At 33.3% G+C, this 16,107-nt stretch overlaps 1 protein-coding gene across 1 annotated transcript; it reads right to left on the bottom strand.

The window, feature by feature from the left end:
• Window positions 1-392: 392 nt before the first annotated feature.
• Window positions 393-12,815, bottom strand: LOC140431309 (uncharacterized). Its single transcript, XM_072519242.1, has 2 exons — window positions 12,604-12,815; window positions 393-8,126 (listed from the first exon to the last, which is right to left on the bottom strand). Exon 2 carries the CDS (start codon window positions 2,747-2,749, stop codon window positions 845-847), a length of 1,905 nt encoding a protein of 634 aa, XP_072375343.1. The 5' UTR covers window positions 2,750-8,126; window positions 12,604-12,815; the 3' UTR covers window positions 393-844.
• Between the last annotated feature and the right edge of the window lie 3,292 nt (window positions 12,816-16,107).

Below are 16,107 nucleotides of genomic sequence, written 5' to 3'. Positions count from 1 at the left end.
TATTTTTCTTCTTCAAGTCAATGAAAATTCTACCAATAAAACTCTAAAAATTATATTAGACAACGAGGTTATTCGAAAATTTCATTTTAATAATGTAGAACCATTTTATGATGCGATTAACTAAACGAAGTTGAAGTGTAACACATCAAGTAGTAGATATGAGCTTTAATTATCCATATTGGAGGGATGCCGGTTTTCAACATCCCTTCACGAAGAGTCTTGTTTGCTAACAGTGTCTCTTTCAGCGGTTTGTACTTGCTGTAAGTCCAATTGGTCCGCTAGCCTTCGAATACTCAGTAATAGAAACTTAAATGGACTCTTAAATGTGATTTAGTCTGGCCTGTTGAATAGATTGATATGATGAAATAAAACAATAACTTGTTTAGCTAGAACTGTAATTGAAAAAGGACAAGAAATAGAAACTTATAAACTGCGAGTGAATAACTAATCGTAATGAACCTAATTAGAAAATTACAGTTTACGAACGAAAACACCATAACACTTCACATTAAGGGTTCCCGATATATTGCGTAACTTGCAATTGCGAACGTGGAGAAAAACTCTCCGAAACTTGAAAAATAGGTCTAACCTCTACGGCGATCGCTAATTCACTGTCTTCCCCTAGCCCATCCGAAATAATTGTCTATCCATTTTGAAGGATCTACCGGTTTAAGGTCAATATGGGCGGAGATTAACATTCTAAGAAATAAGTCAATGCAGGCAAGGAATTTATTTAGGTAAACGATGCGGCGGAAATATTTTTATTTGTTTTGAAATAGAATTATTTGGTTGGAGATTATTGTTCTCCAACATTCCCCCCGGCGTTAGAGCCTTGTGGTCTAACCTACTCTTCTTTATCTTGCCTAGGGAGAACCGAAATTTTAGAAATTGCCCTTGTAAATTGACCATTGATGGTCTTTAACTTGACCACTCTGACTTTGCCATCTTGACCGGGCATTGTATCAACTACCCGTGCTAGAGGCCATTTTAGAGGAGGTACATCGTCCTCTCTCAGAAGGACTAAGTCATTGACTTTTATGTTATCCCTTGGTCGGGACCATTTTGGAGAGTTTTGTAAGCGGTTTAAGTAGTCAACAGACCACTTTTTCCAGAAACTTTGATGTACTTTCGCAATTTGTTGAAACACGGATAGTTTATTTTCCGGGATTTTTTCTAAGTTTTGCTCAGGATGCGCAGTCAGGCTGGAGCCTATTATAAAGTGCCCAGGACTGAGAAAAGTGTAATCAGAAGGGTCGCTGGACATGGCACAGATAGGCCTTGAATTCATCACAGCTTCAATTTGAACCATGACAGTATAAAACTGTTCTAAAGTGAAAGAGGAAGAGCCTATTAGTCTACGCATATGATATTTAACGCTTTTTATTGAAGCTTCCCAGATCCCAGCCCAATGAGGAGATCTAGGGGGAATAAACTTCCATGAGATTTGATTTTCAGACAGATATTCCCCAATGGTTTGAGAATTTGACTTATTTTTAAAGAATTTGTATAAGTCGTAGAGTTGGTTTCTTGCACCAGAAAGACATGTGGCATTGTCACTGTAAATGACGGTTGGGTTACTACGTCGGAAGATAAACCTTTTGAGTGTTAATAGAAAGGAAGAAGTTGTTAGATCAGAAACAACCTCAATGTGCACAGCTTTGGTCACCATGCACACGAAAATGGCTATGTATGCCTTGACTTTTGGCGCTTTTCGGAGTGAAGAAGATTTTAACAGAAAGGGTCCACCATAATCTACACCTATTTTTTGAAAAGGTCTTGTTGTAATGGACAACCTATCTTCAGGTAAGTTACCCATTAGCTGTTGTGCAGGAGTGCACGAAAATCGGAAACATGTGGTGCAGTTGCGAATAATTCGTTTTGCTTCCTTTAGACCATTGAGAGGCCAGAATTTCAACCGAAGGTTTGAGAGAACTGTTTGAGCACCAGCATGTCCCAATCTGATATGCTCATTTTTAATGATAAGATTGACGGTATGATTTTTGGATGGAAGTAGTATCGGATGTTTTTGCAAATAGTCTATGTCGGGACAGTTTGTAAGTCTGCCTCCAACTCTGAGAAAACTAGAAGAATCTACAAATGGTTTTAGTGAAACAATGTTTTTATTTGAAATAAATTTGTTATTTTTAAGCTCCGAAATTTCTTTTGAGAATGCATCACCTTGAATTTGTTTGATGATGAAATCCATAGAATAATTTAACTCCTCCACAGAAAGGGGTTCAGAAATTTTTTGTTTTTTACAATTAGAAATAAACCGAAATACGTACGCTACAGTACGTTTTAAGCGTGAAATATTTGATAAACGTGAAAAAATTCTCATCCAGAAGTTTTCTACGTTAGAATTTACCACGAGGCTTATTTTTCGTTTCTCGGGCAGGTTTTCGAGCACTTTGTCATTTGCTAGATTGGAAACATTGAAATTTTTATCTCGTAAGCATTTAGGGCCTTGCCACATGAAATCGCTATTGAGAAATTCAGAACCAGACATTCCTCGAGAAAGAAGGTCTGCGGCATTTTGTGCAGACTTTATGTGAAGCCATCTAAAGTTTTGAAACAACTCTTGGACAAGTGCTACCCGGTGAGCCACGAAAACCGACCACCGACTTGGGTGACTTTTACACCACGACAGCGCTACCTGGGAGTCTGACCAGAGGGTGACTAAATGAAATTTTACAGGTTGATTTTCAAAGATAGAAATTATTTTTGAAACAAGTTTTGAAAGGAGAACCATCGCGCACAGCTCAAGCCTAGGAAGTGTTACCGTCTTTAACGGAGTTATCCTTGATTTGGAAGAAACTAATGCACAGGATATGGTCTCATCGGCATAGAAAGTTCTCAGGTATACGCATGCGCCATTAGCTGCCAAGCTGCTGTCTGAAAATCCATGAAGCTCAACCTTTAGAATTACTTTTTCAGAAAAGTAGAAACGAGGAATTTTTAAATTTTTTAATTGTGACAAGTCCTGTAGAAACTTGTTCCAATCTTAGAGTATTTTTGTCCGAAATTTCTGTGTCCCAGTGAATTTTTTGCAGATAGAGTTTCTGCAAGGGCATTTTGCCCTTAACAATGAATGGATTGATGAGTCCCAGAGGGTCGAAACATTGTGCTAATGCAGACAGGATTTTTCTTTTTGTTACTGGTGGGCAGAAATTATTTTCGGGGACGGAAATTGTTATTTGGTCTTCCTAGGGTTCCATTTTAGGCCTAGAACTTTGCTGGAAGTAGAATCGAAATTTAGGTCATATTCCTGAGTAGTATTTTTTGAATGTGTTGGATTGATTTTTTGTAGGAATATGGATGAATTTGAATGAAATTTATGTAATGTAAAACCATGGCAGTTTAGAACAGAATTTAATTGCTGAAGTATTTCGAGCAATTCTTCAATATTATTTGACCCACATAAACCATCATCTACATAGAATTGGGTTTCGAGAAAGTGTGAGGCCAATGGGAATTGAATTTTATTTTTATTTGAAATCTCTTGCAAGACTCTCGTTGCAAGAAATGGGGCGCTGTTCGTCCCGTATGTAACAGTATTTAGTTGAATACATTTTATAGAATCGTGGGTATCGTCCCTCCACAGAATATTTTGTAGAAAACGTTGATCTTTGTTGATCCACGTCTGTCGAAACATTTTTTGAATATCACAGGAGAATATGAATTTGTATTGCCTGAAACGAACCAGAATATCGAATAGATCAGGTTGCAACTGATACCCTTTTAATGAAATATCGTTTAGACTTTTTCCTGTAGAGGTTTTACAACTAGCATCCATGACGACACGCAAAGTTGAACTTTTATTTTGTTCGTTGATGACACACAAATGTGGAATAAAATATTTTTTGTCCGAATTTTCATTCACGAACGAAAGCGGTACATATTCAGCATGCCTCGAAGAAATATATGTGTCAATGAAGTTTTTGTACTCGAAAAATAATTTTTTATCTTTTTGGAATTTATTTTCGAGCGAGAGAAAACGCCGTTTGGCTATGGAAAATGAATCACCCAGTAATTGGTGTTCTTGTGCACTTTTTAATGGAATATCTACATAAAAGCGTCCATTTTCAAGGATCTTTGTTGTAGTTTGGAATATTTGTTCGGCCAGCTCGTTAGCTTCCGACAGAATAGGTTTTTGAGAAAGTTCTTCCATGTTCCAAAATTTTGTGAGCAGCTCATCCGTGCTACACGTAGAAAGTAGAGCAACCTCTCCAGAAACATTGTTTGCTACTGTGGGTGCCGTCAAGTGAGGAGCTATCACGCCGGCAATTAGGTACCCCAGATGCGAAGCCTGCAAGATTGGAAGCCCGGGGCCAAGAGGAATTATTTCCGGAAGAATTAGGTCGTAGTACAAATCTGACCCAACCAATGAAAGGAATCATCAGCGAGAAAAAGGTCCCCTGGAATTGGTAACTTTTTTGTAAGAATGCGGAACTGTGGAAGATTGCAAGTAATATTTTCTAAGATAGCACATGAAATTTTAAAAGACTTTTTATTGTAGTTAGAATGCATTTTTATGTTGACCGTCTTTTTTGAAACCGAATTATTTTGGCCTATGCCAGAGATATTTAGAGAGATGTCATACGGCCTATAACCCAGCCTATCAGCGAGACACCGGGTACAAAAGCAATTCTGACTTCCTGTATCGAGTAACAATCGGGCCGTTAAAGGGCTCCCGTTTTTGTCGAAAATGGTGACTTTGGCCGTAGCGAGAAGTATGTTTGAATTTTTTACGGACAAAGCAGAAAAAGAATTTGTAAGAGGTTCTTGCCCTTGAACCGAAGGACCTTGAAAATTTGAATTAGACGAATGCTCGCGTTCGTAATTGTTTGAATTTGTAGAAGTTGACGGACTTTCATTGTTATGAGTCGTAGAAAAAGTATAATTTTTACCCGAAATGTGAAGAACAGTGTTATGGCGCTTTTTACATATGGTGCACCCATGTTTTGAGGAGCAGTTTTTAGAATTATGCCTACCTAGGCAGTTAACGCAGAGACCTTTTGAATTTACGAATTTTATTTTGTCATCATGCTGAATGTTTTTGAAAAATTGACATTTATAAATTTTATGTCCTTGTTTTTTGCAGTAGATACAATAAAAGTCAGAAACTAAATTATTTGAAATATTATTTTTATTTGAATCCTCTGATGTGTTATTACTGTATGCATGATGTGAAACTTTTACGGTTTTGGTTTGCCTAGGATTTGTATTTTCTAGACTTTCCAGAACAATGCACCTTTTTTCCAAAAATTTAAGAAAAGCATCTAAATTTGTTATATCTGTATGATTTCGCTCAGTTTCAAAAAGTCTCCTTGTTGAAAAGTCTAATTTGCTTTGTAGCAGAAAAACTAAAATTATATCAATGAGCTCTGAACTTGAAAATTGCAAATTTTTTAGCAGTTGCATATTTTTTGTTACAGTTGTTAGAAAATTTCTGAGAATTTGCGGTGAGCTGTTTCTCAGTGTAGGAATGTCTAGAATTTCTGTTAAATAAGAATTTATGATTGTGACCTTATTTTGATAGCGGTTTTTTAGAATATCCAAAGCAATTGAAAAATTTTCATTGGTGACTTTCAAAGAATCCACCAATTTTAGAGAATCACCTTGTAGGTAACTTTTTAAGTAAAGAAATCTTTGGATATCAGAAAGGGACTGATTTTTTATTATCAGTGTGTCGAATAGTTCATAGAAGCTTTCAAAATCACTTACTTGTCCAGAAAATTTGTTTATACTGATTTCCGGGAGTTTTACGGCCATTTGTTTATTAGCGCTCCCTGTATTGGTAATTTCCAATTTTATCGAATTTTGAATTTTTGAAAGCGTCGCAAAATAATTTTCTTCAAACAAAGCACGATCAGACTCTTGAGAATCGTCCAGGAATTCAATTTCATCCTGTACGCTGTTGAAGTCAGAGAAAAGGTCTTTTAACCTATCTTCTCGTGTTTTGAATGAGAAAACATCTTTTTCCGAGTCGTGGTTTATTTCTAGCCACGCTTGAATTCCACCAACAGAATCTAGTATAGAATGCTTCTTTTTTGTTAATTTATTTAAACCTTTATTGCTCATTGTAATAACTTTAATTTATTTATTTTTAAATGAAATTATTATTTATTTTTGAATTAATTAATTCTGAATTATTAATTTTGAATTTTAACAAGAATGCAATAAGCTAAACTAAAAATTTAACCCTAAATAGTTCTTTAACAATGTTACTTTATAAGAACACTAATTTGCACTAAAATAGATTTTTGAATTTATATAAAAAAGTTTGATTGTACGTCACCCCTGGGTTCTTAGTACTTGAGTGTGGGCTGCCTATCCCTCTCTGGCATCAGCTAGTCCTGGAAGCGCATTTCTGGAAATAATCACTAGTTTTGTTTTGTTTATATAATGTTTATTTGTCCGTAGAATAAACAACGCACTCACTATGTCTCTAGGAATTGTTGTCTATCGACGAGAATATCCGAAACACACGAAACTTTTACTGTCTTTTTAAAAGCACAGAATTATATAAATTGAATGTTTTTAGGCCAGAAAGTCGGCTAGTAAAATCAAAATCCGGCTCGAAGGACCAAATGGAGGGATGCCGGTTTTCAACATCCCTTCACGAAGAGTCTTGTTTGCTAACAGTGTCTCTTTCAGCGGTTTGTACTTGCTGTAGGTCCAATTGGTCCGCTAGCCTTCGAATACTCAGTAATAGAAACTTAAATGGACTCTTAAATGTGATTTAGTCTGGCCTGTTGAATAGATTGATATGACGAAATAAAACAATAACTTGTTTAGCTAGAACTGTAATTGAAAAAGGACAAGAAATAGAAACTTATAAACTGCGAGTGAATAACTAATCGTAATGAACCTAATTAGAAAATTACAGTTTACGAACGAAAACACCATAACACTTCACATTAAGGGTTCCCGATATATTGCGTAACTTGCAGTTGCGAACGTGGAGAAAAACTCTCCGAAACTTGAAAAATAGGTCTAACCTCTACGGCGATCGCTAATTCACTGTCTTCCCCTAGCCCATCCGAAATAATTGTCTATCCTTTTGAAGGATCTACCGGTTTAAGGTCAATATGGGCGGAGATTAACATTCTAAGAAATAAGTCAATGCAGGCAAGGAATTTATTTAGGTAAACGATGCGGCGGAAATATTTTTATTTGTTTTGAAATAGAATTATTTGGTTGGAGATTATTGTTCTCCAACACATATTATAAAGGAATTTTAATCAATAATAACTGCAACATATAATTCGATTACCTTGTGGTACACTTCATCTACAACTTTCTCATAACAACAAAAGTAGAAAAGTTATTGCCGGTTGGTTTTCTTTTGTTCCATGTGGCCCTACCTGCCCTGTACGGAGTATGTCTAGAGAGGCTCTTCACTACAAGTTAAAACTTCGAAGCTGCAAAAGAAGCCCTTCTTAGACACCCCAGCTTCGGTCTTCAGGAGGGAGGTGTTATGGCGAGCACGCCACTGTGTGTGTGTGTGTGTGTGTGTGTGTGTGTGTGTGTGTGTGTGTGTGTGTGTTTTATCTCAATATTCAGACTACTTAGAAGATGATTAACACCCACGCTGAGAATCTCGAGGTGTTTATGATATGATCAAGAACTATGAGAGGTTTTTAGGATATAGTTTGTATTTCTTAAGTTAGTATAGTTTTATAACTGTTAACATCTAAATAAATTTGTGCATTTCATTCAGAGTTACGTTATTTAATTCTCCAACGAATTCTCTAACATCATTTTATAGAGAATAAAAGTTATTTAAGTCATCGTTATCAGGATTGCCGGTTATGAATTTAATCACAGATCCAAGTCCATTAATTAATCCACGTCTTTTTCTATTGTGGTTAAGAATAGCAAATTGATCTATAATATCCTTTAAATAATTAGAATATTGCGTTTGTAATACAGGGTGGTCAATTTTAACTTTTAACTTTTTTATTAGGTTTTCGATACGTGTTAAGTTGAGAGAAAGTAAAAATCTATGTTTTTGAATTATTTCTGTTTGTATTCCGGTTTCTTCTTGAAAAAATCCATTTGGGTGGTTAAAACATTGAGCTTGAGCTTGGATGGTGTAGAGTAGAGAAGTAAGCAGAAGTAACCTGAAAATAAAAGGAAAATGTACTATTTTCTGATCCGTTTTATGTTCTTAACATCCGCAGTTATTTTTCTATTCGCAGGAGTTAGGAAAAAATTTGGGTTTCATTTTGTTCAAGAATTTTAATACTTTCATAAGGTATATTTTTGTTGATTTGTTTCTTATTTCTATATACTGTAGTTTCTGGATTAACTTCGGGAATTTGCTCCTCTCTGTTTCGATTTGCTTTAGTTATATTTTGGGTCATTTTTTCTTTAGTATTTTTATATACGTGTTGTATAAATGGTTGTATTTCGTTTTTTCTATTTTCATTGTAATTTTCGTATATTGTTAGGTCATTATCGAAGAGGACCTCATCTTCGTAAGGGCCGTACAAAAGGGTAAAAGGTGTAAAGTTAGTTGAGGAATGAATACTTTGATTATAGATAGTGATTGTGGTAACCATTAAAATTTAATCCTTTCATTGGGATTTTGGATTTGCAAAACTCGTAATTTTTCCAGTAGTGTAGAATGTAGTCTTTCGATAGGTGAATTGCTTGTAGAATTTGCAGTTGTGGTAACATGCTTTTCTATTTTATATAAGTTTAAATATTCAGTAATTAGGTTTGCACCAAAGTTAGTTGCACTGTCCACTACTATTCTCTTTGGAAAATTATGATGTGAGAAGAAATGTCGTAATTTATTCAAAATTGTTATTGCTGTTTGATCTTCTATTAAATATGCTTGTGCGTATTTAGAAAACGGATCTATTATAGTTAAAAACTGATTTGCTTTAATATGAAATACGTCTATGTGTAAAGTATGTAGAGGTTTGGTAGGTAACATAGGGCCTTTAAATGGTATTGTATATGGTTGTCTTTCATATTTGGCTTTTAAACATATGTCACAAGAATTTATATATTTTGTAATCGAATCTTTTATGTTTGGAAAATATATGGATTTCTTTAAGTGTGAATAGGTTTCATTTATTCCATTATGATTTAGGTGATGGTAATTTTTTATATAGTTTGTTTGTTCGTTTTCTTCTTCAATGTAAAGTAATTTTGTTAGACAAAGAACAATATTTGTATAGATAAAGTTCTCATGTAAGAGTTTTTCCATAATAGGTTTTAAAATTCTCCTTTGTGTTAAAAATAGACCATATGTTTTATTGGGATCAATTATTTCTATAAGGTGATTAATTATTTGATTTTCTATATTATCTTTTTCTAAATAAATTAAGTGTATGTCTTTCTTGAATCGTTTGAGAAATTCATAACGAAGTGTTTGTGTAATGTTTATTATTATTTGATTTTTGAATAGATTTACGGGTTTTTCAGAAATAGGGAGTCCTGCAGAAATGTTTTCTTCTTAAGAATGAATCGTCTCGCAATTTGAAGGTTGTGTGGATCTGAATTTAAGAAATTTCGATAATAATTTATCAGGATTATCGGAAGAATTTTGAGACTCTTCTAGTCCTTCATTTTCTACTACGTTATGTTCTTGTAAATCAGTAATCATAGGGACCATTGAACTTGTTTCGTCATTTTCATTAGGATCATCTTCATGAATATTTATTTCTATTCGTGATAGTGCATCAGCTACAGAGTTACTGGAACCTTTTAAATGTTTAATATCGAACTGATATTCGTCTAATTTAATTTTCCAACGTATTAGGCGACTATTAGGAGTTTTTAGTTTCGTTAGCCATACGAGGGGATTATGATCTGTTAATACTGTAAAATGTCTGCCATATAAATAAGGTCTAAAATGTTTAACTGAATCTATAATAGACAATAATTCGTTTTCTATTACTGAATAGTTTCGTTCTGCTGTGTTCAGCGTTCTGGACAAGAAGGCTATTGGTTTATTCTTTTGTGACAGGACAGAACCTAAAGCTATATCAGATGCGTCAGTAGTTAACGTAAAAGGTAAAGAGAAATCAGGATAATTTAAAATGGGAGAATTAATAATTAGTTCTTTGCATTTTTCAAATGCCTCTTTGTATTCAGAAAGTTCGATGTCAATCTTTTCATTTTTTTGTAGTGCACCTGTTTAATGGAAATGTTATTTTCGCAAAATCCGGAATGAAACGTCTATAATAACCTATTAAGCCGAGGAAAGATTTGATCTCCTTAACCGTTCTAGGAATAGGGTATTTTTTAATTCCTTCAATCTTTGATGGATTTGGAGTGATTCCCTGAGGTTTAACTATGTGTCCTAAAAATTCTACCTTTTTTGTTAGAAATTCACTTTTGTCTACCTGTATTTTTAAGTTTGCTTTAGCAAGAGAGTCAAAGATTAATCTTAGATCAATAAGGTGATCATGTAAGCTTTTAGAAAAAACTATGATATCGTCCATGTAGACAAAGCATCTTGTATGGGTATGAGGAGCTAAAACTTCATTCATTAAACGTTGAAATGTACTTGGAGCATTTTTAAGTCCAAATGGCATTCGAAGATATTCATAATGACCTTGAGGGACTGTAAACGCTGTTTTTTATTTTCTGTTACATCATTTGAGGATGTCTAAAACTTTTAGTATATACAGGATCTTCATCTAAAGTTCTTATAAAATGTTTAGTTTGTGTCGTTGCTGACAAGTATTCTTTATTGTCATGAAATAGATAAGAGTATCTTTTACAAAGTCTAATATTTTTTTCTTTTTCTTCTTTGTTCAGATGATTAGTGCGTATTATATTTTCATCGAAATCTTTTTTTGTTCCATCCTTTATATATTGTTTCACATCAAAATTATTTAGATTTTGTACATATAAGGGCTTATTAAGAGGTGCCTTTAGAATTAGATTTGGTATTTCTATGTGACCATTTATTACTTTATGTATCGATGGTGGAATAAATATATGGTCTTGTATTTTAGTTTCAGGTAAATAAGCGTAACCATCTATTTGATTTACTGGAATTAGGTTACATCTTGTGTCTCCTAGTTGAAAAGCAATAATATTATCATTTAATTTGATTGTTTTATTTATGTAGCTTATCTGTGCTTTTAGTTTTTTTAAGTCACTAGAGCCAATTAATGCATCAAATTTATCATGCCATTTAAAAATTCGGAACTTTACCAGATTTTCTACATTATATTCTTTAAATATGGGTATTTTAATATTAAAAATTCGGAACTTTACCAGATTTTCTACATTATATTCTTTAAATATGGGAATTTTAATATTTTGATTACTGTGAAAAGTTGTAAATACCGACTTGATTGTAAAATTTTCTTGGAATTAAAAATATTTTGGAAAATTACTCACAAGTTCAGGATTTATAATAGAGTTCTCAAAGAAAGAAATTCTCTATATTCTATATCCTCTTGTATATATAAGAATATGAATTGCTGGGATAATTATTTTCTAAAAATTGATCTTGTTCTAAGTTATGAAAATTGTGCTGAACGTTTTGTCTGATAGAAGTAGTTCTTATGGACATTGGTTCCCATTGTTGATTATTTCTAACTTGTTGTATTATATCACGTCGTGGTTGTGATGGTGGTTGTCGAGGAGTGAAATTTCTTTGAAAATTATTTGAATTATTGTTATTTCTAGAGTTATTTGTATTACATTTATCTCTAGACATATTATTATAGTTGCCATTGCTATTATTATTAAATGTATTAAAAGGTCTCTGGTTATTTTGGTTCAGCGATATATTTCGTGAACGAGTCATGAGGTTAGCGTAACGCTCACATTATTCAAGGCATTGTAATGTACGAGGATTGGCATAATATACAGTTTCTCTGTAAGGCGACTGTAAACCTGAAATAAAGGTTTTTAAAGCTTCTGTACAGTAAATATCTTTTAATGTTGCAATTTTCTGTGCACAATTATGTATAATAGTTGTACTTGCTTCATAAGAATATTAAATTTAGTATTAATTCGCAGATGAAAATCTCTATAATGTTCGTTAGGTTTTTGCCTTTCTCTCTGTAGTTCATTAAAATAATGTGTCTTCTGATTTTGTTTGACCAAATTGTTCTAAAAGGGCTTTACGAATATTTTTCCAAGTAGTAAAAGAATCAGGAATAAATTCGTGATAATTATTTGAAGTGATATACGTATGAGCTGTGTCTTTTAGTCTACTACCGATGTGGAGATTTAACAAATGGACTTGTACATTTGAACACATTGTAAAAGTACCAGATTCAAAGAGTTTAATTATATCATCAACTCTTATAATAAACGTAGATAAAGTATCATTTTGTTCAGGCGAAAAAATAGGTATAATTTGACAAAACCTTTTCAATTGTTCATCCGTAATAACTGGAGTAGCCATTTTTTGATGCTTTTCTAGTTGGGAATTGATTAACTGATTAGGATTTTTGTGAGAAATTGAAATGAGACTGAATTTAAGTAGTAAATGTTCAAGATCACTGTTCATGTAAAGTTATTCCAAAAAGGTGTATATATTAAAAGCAAAAATTGTAACCAAAGAAAATAGAAATGAGATACAGATTTTCCTAAAAACCAAATAAAATATGCACTTACTCAGATAGTAGTTTCATGTCAGATAGTAGGCAGGAATCTCTTGTAACTTCTAGTTTTCAACGTTATAGTCAGCAAAGTATTGAAATACACGATGATAAACTGTTCACCTCTGACTATCCTGTTCGCAGGGCCAATTAAATAATTTGTTTCAAAAATCACCTTTTTAAAAATTTATTTTTACAAATAATAGAACTGCTACAATAGAAATGAAAATTAAGTCTAATCCTAAAATGTAATTTAACTCTGCATGAAGGCTTCTCTTTTCTAATCGGTAATCAAAGGTCAATTGCAGATAACTAATGTCTTTACAGGTTCGGATTCCTTAATTTTAAAACATTAAAAACATTAATAAAAGAACATGACATACTGTCATTAAAAATCTTAAATTTTAACACAGATTGTAGTCATTTTTTATTTATTTACTTCAAATAATAGTCAATAGGGAAATACTTTAATCAAGACTTATCTCATCTCAAAAATATCTCACAAAAAAAGTAAAAATAAACGATCATCAAAAAAAAAATGATAAAATTATTGTCACTAACAAAAAACATTATCATTATAAAATATTCATTCACACTGGTTTGTTGACCTGTGATGATAGGGTCTGTATGAAGGCCTGGAGATAAACACATGGTATTAGATGTTGAAATATGATATCTTTACCTCTTCCGCAAAAATATTGCCAAGGGTAGTTGGCCTCCACGTGACACAGGGGCTTATGAGTGAATACTAACAGCACAAGTGAATTGCCAGAGGAAGGAACTCTGTATAAATAGACAATACAGAAATTGTTACTATCACAATTAATTATTAACGAACAGTAAGCGACTTATCACAATCGGCAATGTGAATAAAATTGTGGTATGCACTTAAAGTACCTTTTTCGTAGCAAAAGCTAACATTTTTGTGAATAATATTAAGTCGTAGCTTAAACTTATAAGTTTATTCTGTTTGCTTTGAGTATTTTCTGTCTTTTTGTAGTAAAAGCTTATTTAGATGTGAATAAAATACAGCATTTACTGAAATTTTAAAGTAACAACTGTAATGTGCAGCTTAAAAATTAGTCTTGTATGGAACTTCAATCGAACACGTTTAAAAATGGCTCAATTTATGAACATCTGACGTCGAAAATATTATTCTCTAGGAAATGAATGTCGGGATGAGGAATATATTAATTTATATCGTTTTTCAAAAATTAATGTGGAGTGGTTAGTAGAAAATTTCCTTGAAGTCACTGGAGAAACAAGGGGAGGAGCATTAAATCCCAGACAAAAAATGCAGATATTTCTTCGATTTTTAAGTGATCCTGGATTTCAAATTGGAGTTGGCAAGGTGTTCATCGAACAACAGTGAGTAAAACTGTGAAATTTGTTTTGACTAAAATAATTCAAAAATCACATATTTGGTTACGTTTTTCTTTAAATAACATTGCTGAAGCACAACAAGAGTGGAGTGCTAAGTATCAGTTTCCTTGTGCATTTGGTGCTGTTGATTGTACACATATAAGAATTCCGAAACCATCTGAGCATGGAGACGAATACTATAACAGAAAACGTTACTTTAGCATAAATGTACAGGCAACATGTAATGCAAAAGAAGAATTTACTTCCATAGACGCTCAGTGGCCTGGGTCAGTACACGACAGTAGGATACTAAATAATTCTGCAATTTATGTCGAAATGAATAATATGCAGCATAATAATATGATGTTATTAGGTGATTCTGGTTATGGAATCAAACGTTGGCTGATGACGCCATACAGAAATCCCGAAACTCGTGAAGAAATTGCGTTTAACACACTTTTCATGAAAGAAAGAGTCATAATCGAAAGGTGCATTGGCTAACTGAAGAGAAGGTTTTCAATTTTGCAACATATGGTTAGAGTAAAACTAGACAGAATTGCATCTGTTATTATTAGTTGTAGTGTACTTCATAATATATCAAAGTATTTAAATGATCTACTTCCTGTCGATGAAGAAGAAGATGTCATGAATGACAAGGAAAAGCAATACAATTTAGAAAATGACGCTGAAAATGTTATGAGATGGGGAGAAGGGTTATAGTTATAAATTCAAAATTATATTTAAAAACTGTTGAAACAAATAAACATATACAGGGTGTGTACCTTAAAAAATATATCATATTTCATAATATATAACATTGTATATATTTTGTCTAAATATAAAGAAGTTGAAATTTCGGGACCTTCGCTTTCGAGACCTTGGGTTTCGATTAGTCTTTGACGTAGCTTGTTCAATAAAAGTTGTTCTCGCTCGATCTGCATGCGCGTAAGTTTTAACTGCTCAAGAAGAACCAGTCTTTGTAGATCTGCTGTGCATAATTTTGCAGTCTCATCTGTTTCTTGCCCTTCCAGCTTATTTCTTTTTGCTTGTGATGGTGTAAAGAAATGGGCTGGATATAACGAACGTATTACGGATGGCCGACGGAATAAAGAAATCGGGAATTGGCTGCCATATGAAGCCAAAAGACCACGAGGAAGACCGCAAATGCGATGGACTGACGATATTAAAAGAACTGCAGGCAGGGCCAATGTGGAAACGTCGTACAAACAACAGAGATGAATGGCGAGAGTTAGGAGAGGCCTATATTCGGCAATCCGAATAGAGACAAGGGTTTAAAAAAACATTTGATAAAACTATATTTTTATTACATTGCGGTTTCACATTGCTGCACAAGAAAAATATTAAGGTTTTAAAGTTGTTATTATACCCATATATACCCAGAGTGCATACCCATAAACTTTTCAAAACACATTAATTACAACAAAATCCTCTAATAACCAAATAGAACAAATTATGGAAACTGATAATAACCTGACAGGATCCATAAGTAATTGAATTGAAACATCTTCCTTAAAAACTCCAACATCATCAACCTCAAACAACATCAGAAATCCTACTCCAGTAGAAATAACACCAAATCCAATTACTACAAACGTCCCTTCTCCAGACATTAACGAAAATACCCCACAGATCGATTCACAGATATTTACTTCTCCTGTAGTAAGCAAACCAAAAAAAAAAGTCAAAAAAGTCAACCAGAAATTCCCGCGAAGAACTTTTACTTTCACTAGAGTTAATTAAAGACAAAATAGAAAACAGATCACCACCGTTTATCCAGCTTATTTCTTTTTGTTTGTGATGGTGTAATATAAGAGGAAGGAGGAGTAGGTCTGACTAAAAAGTGCCTTGTCTTCGCTGGTTTTTGCATTTCTACATTTTTCAATGGCTTCAATCCCGTTGTCGCTGCTCCAGGAATTTTATGCCATGTTGGGTTTTTCTCATCTTTATCTATAATGTCCATCAATTTTTTTTCCCCATCTTTCAAAATAATTTTTTTATTTCTAGTTGCTTTCTTATCTGCTTTCTTTTTTAATTCGTTTTTCATATTTTGAATCTTTTTTTTTAATTGTTTTACATTAATACTTTTGCCATAAATCGTTTGGTATGATTCCTTCATTATAATTAAGGAAATTTCCTT

This window comes from Diabrotica undecimpunctata, unplaced genomic scaffold (assembly GCF_040954645.1).
Source record: "Diabrotica undecimpunctata isolate CICGRU unplaced genomic scaffold, icDiaUnde3 ctg00000625.1, whole genome shotgun sequence".
Classification (NCBI taxonomy): Eukaryota; Metazoa; Arthropoda; class Insecta; order Coleoptera; family Chrysomelidae; genus Diabrotica; species Diabrotica undecimpunctata.
The sequence above is the reverse complement of the archived record's forward strand: the minus strand, read 5'-3'. Positions and strand labels throughout refer to the sequence as shown.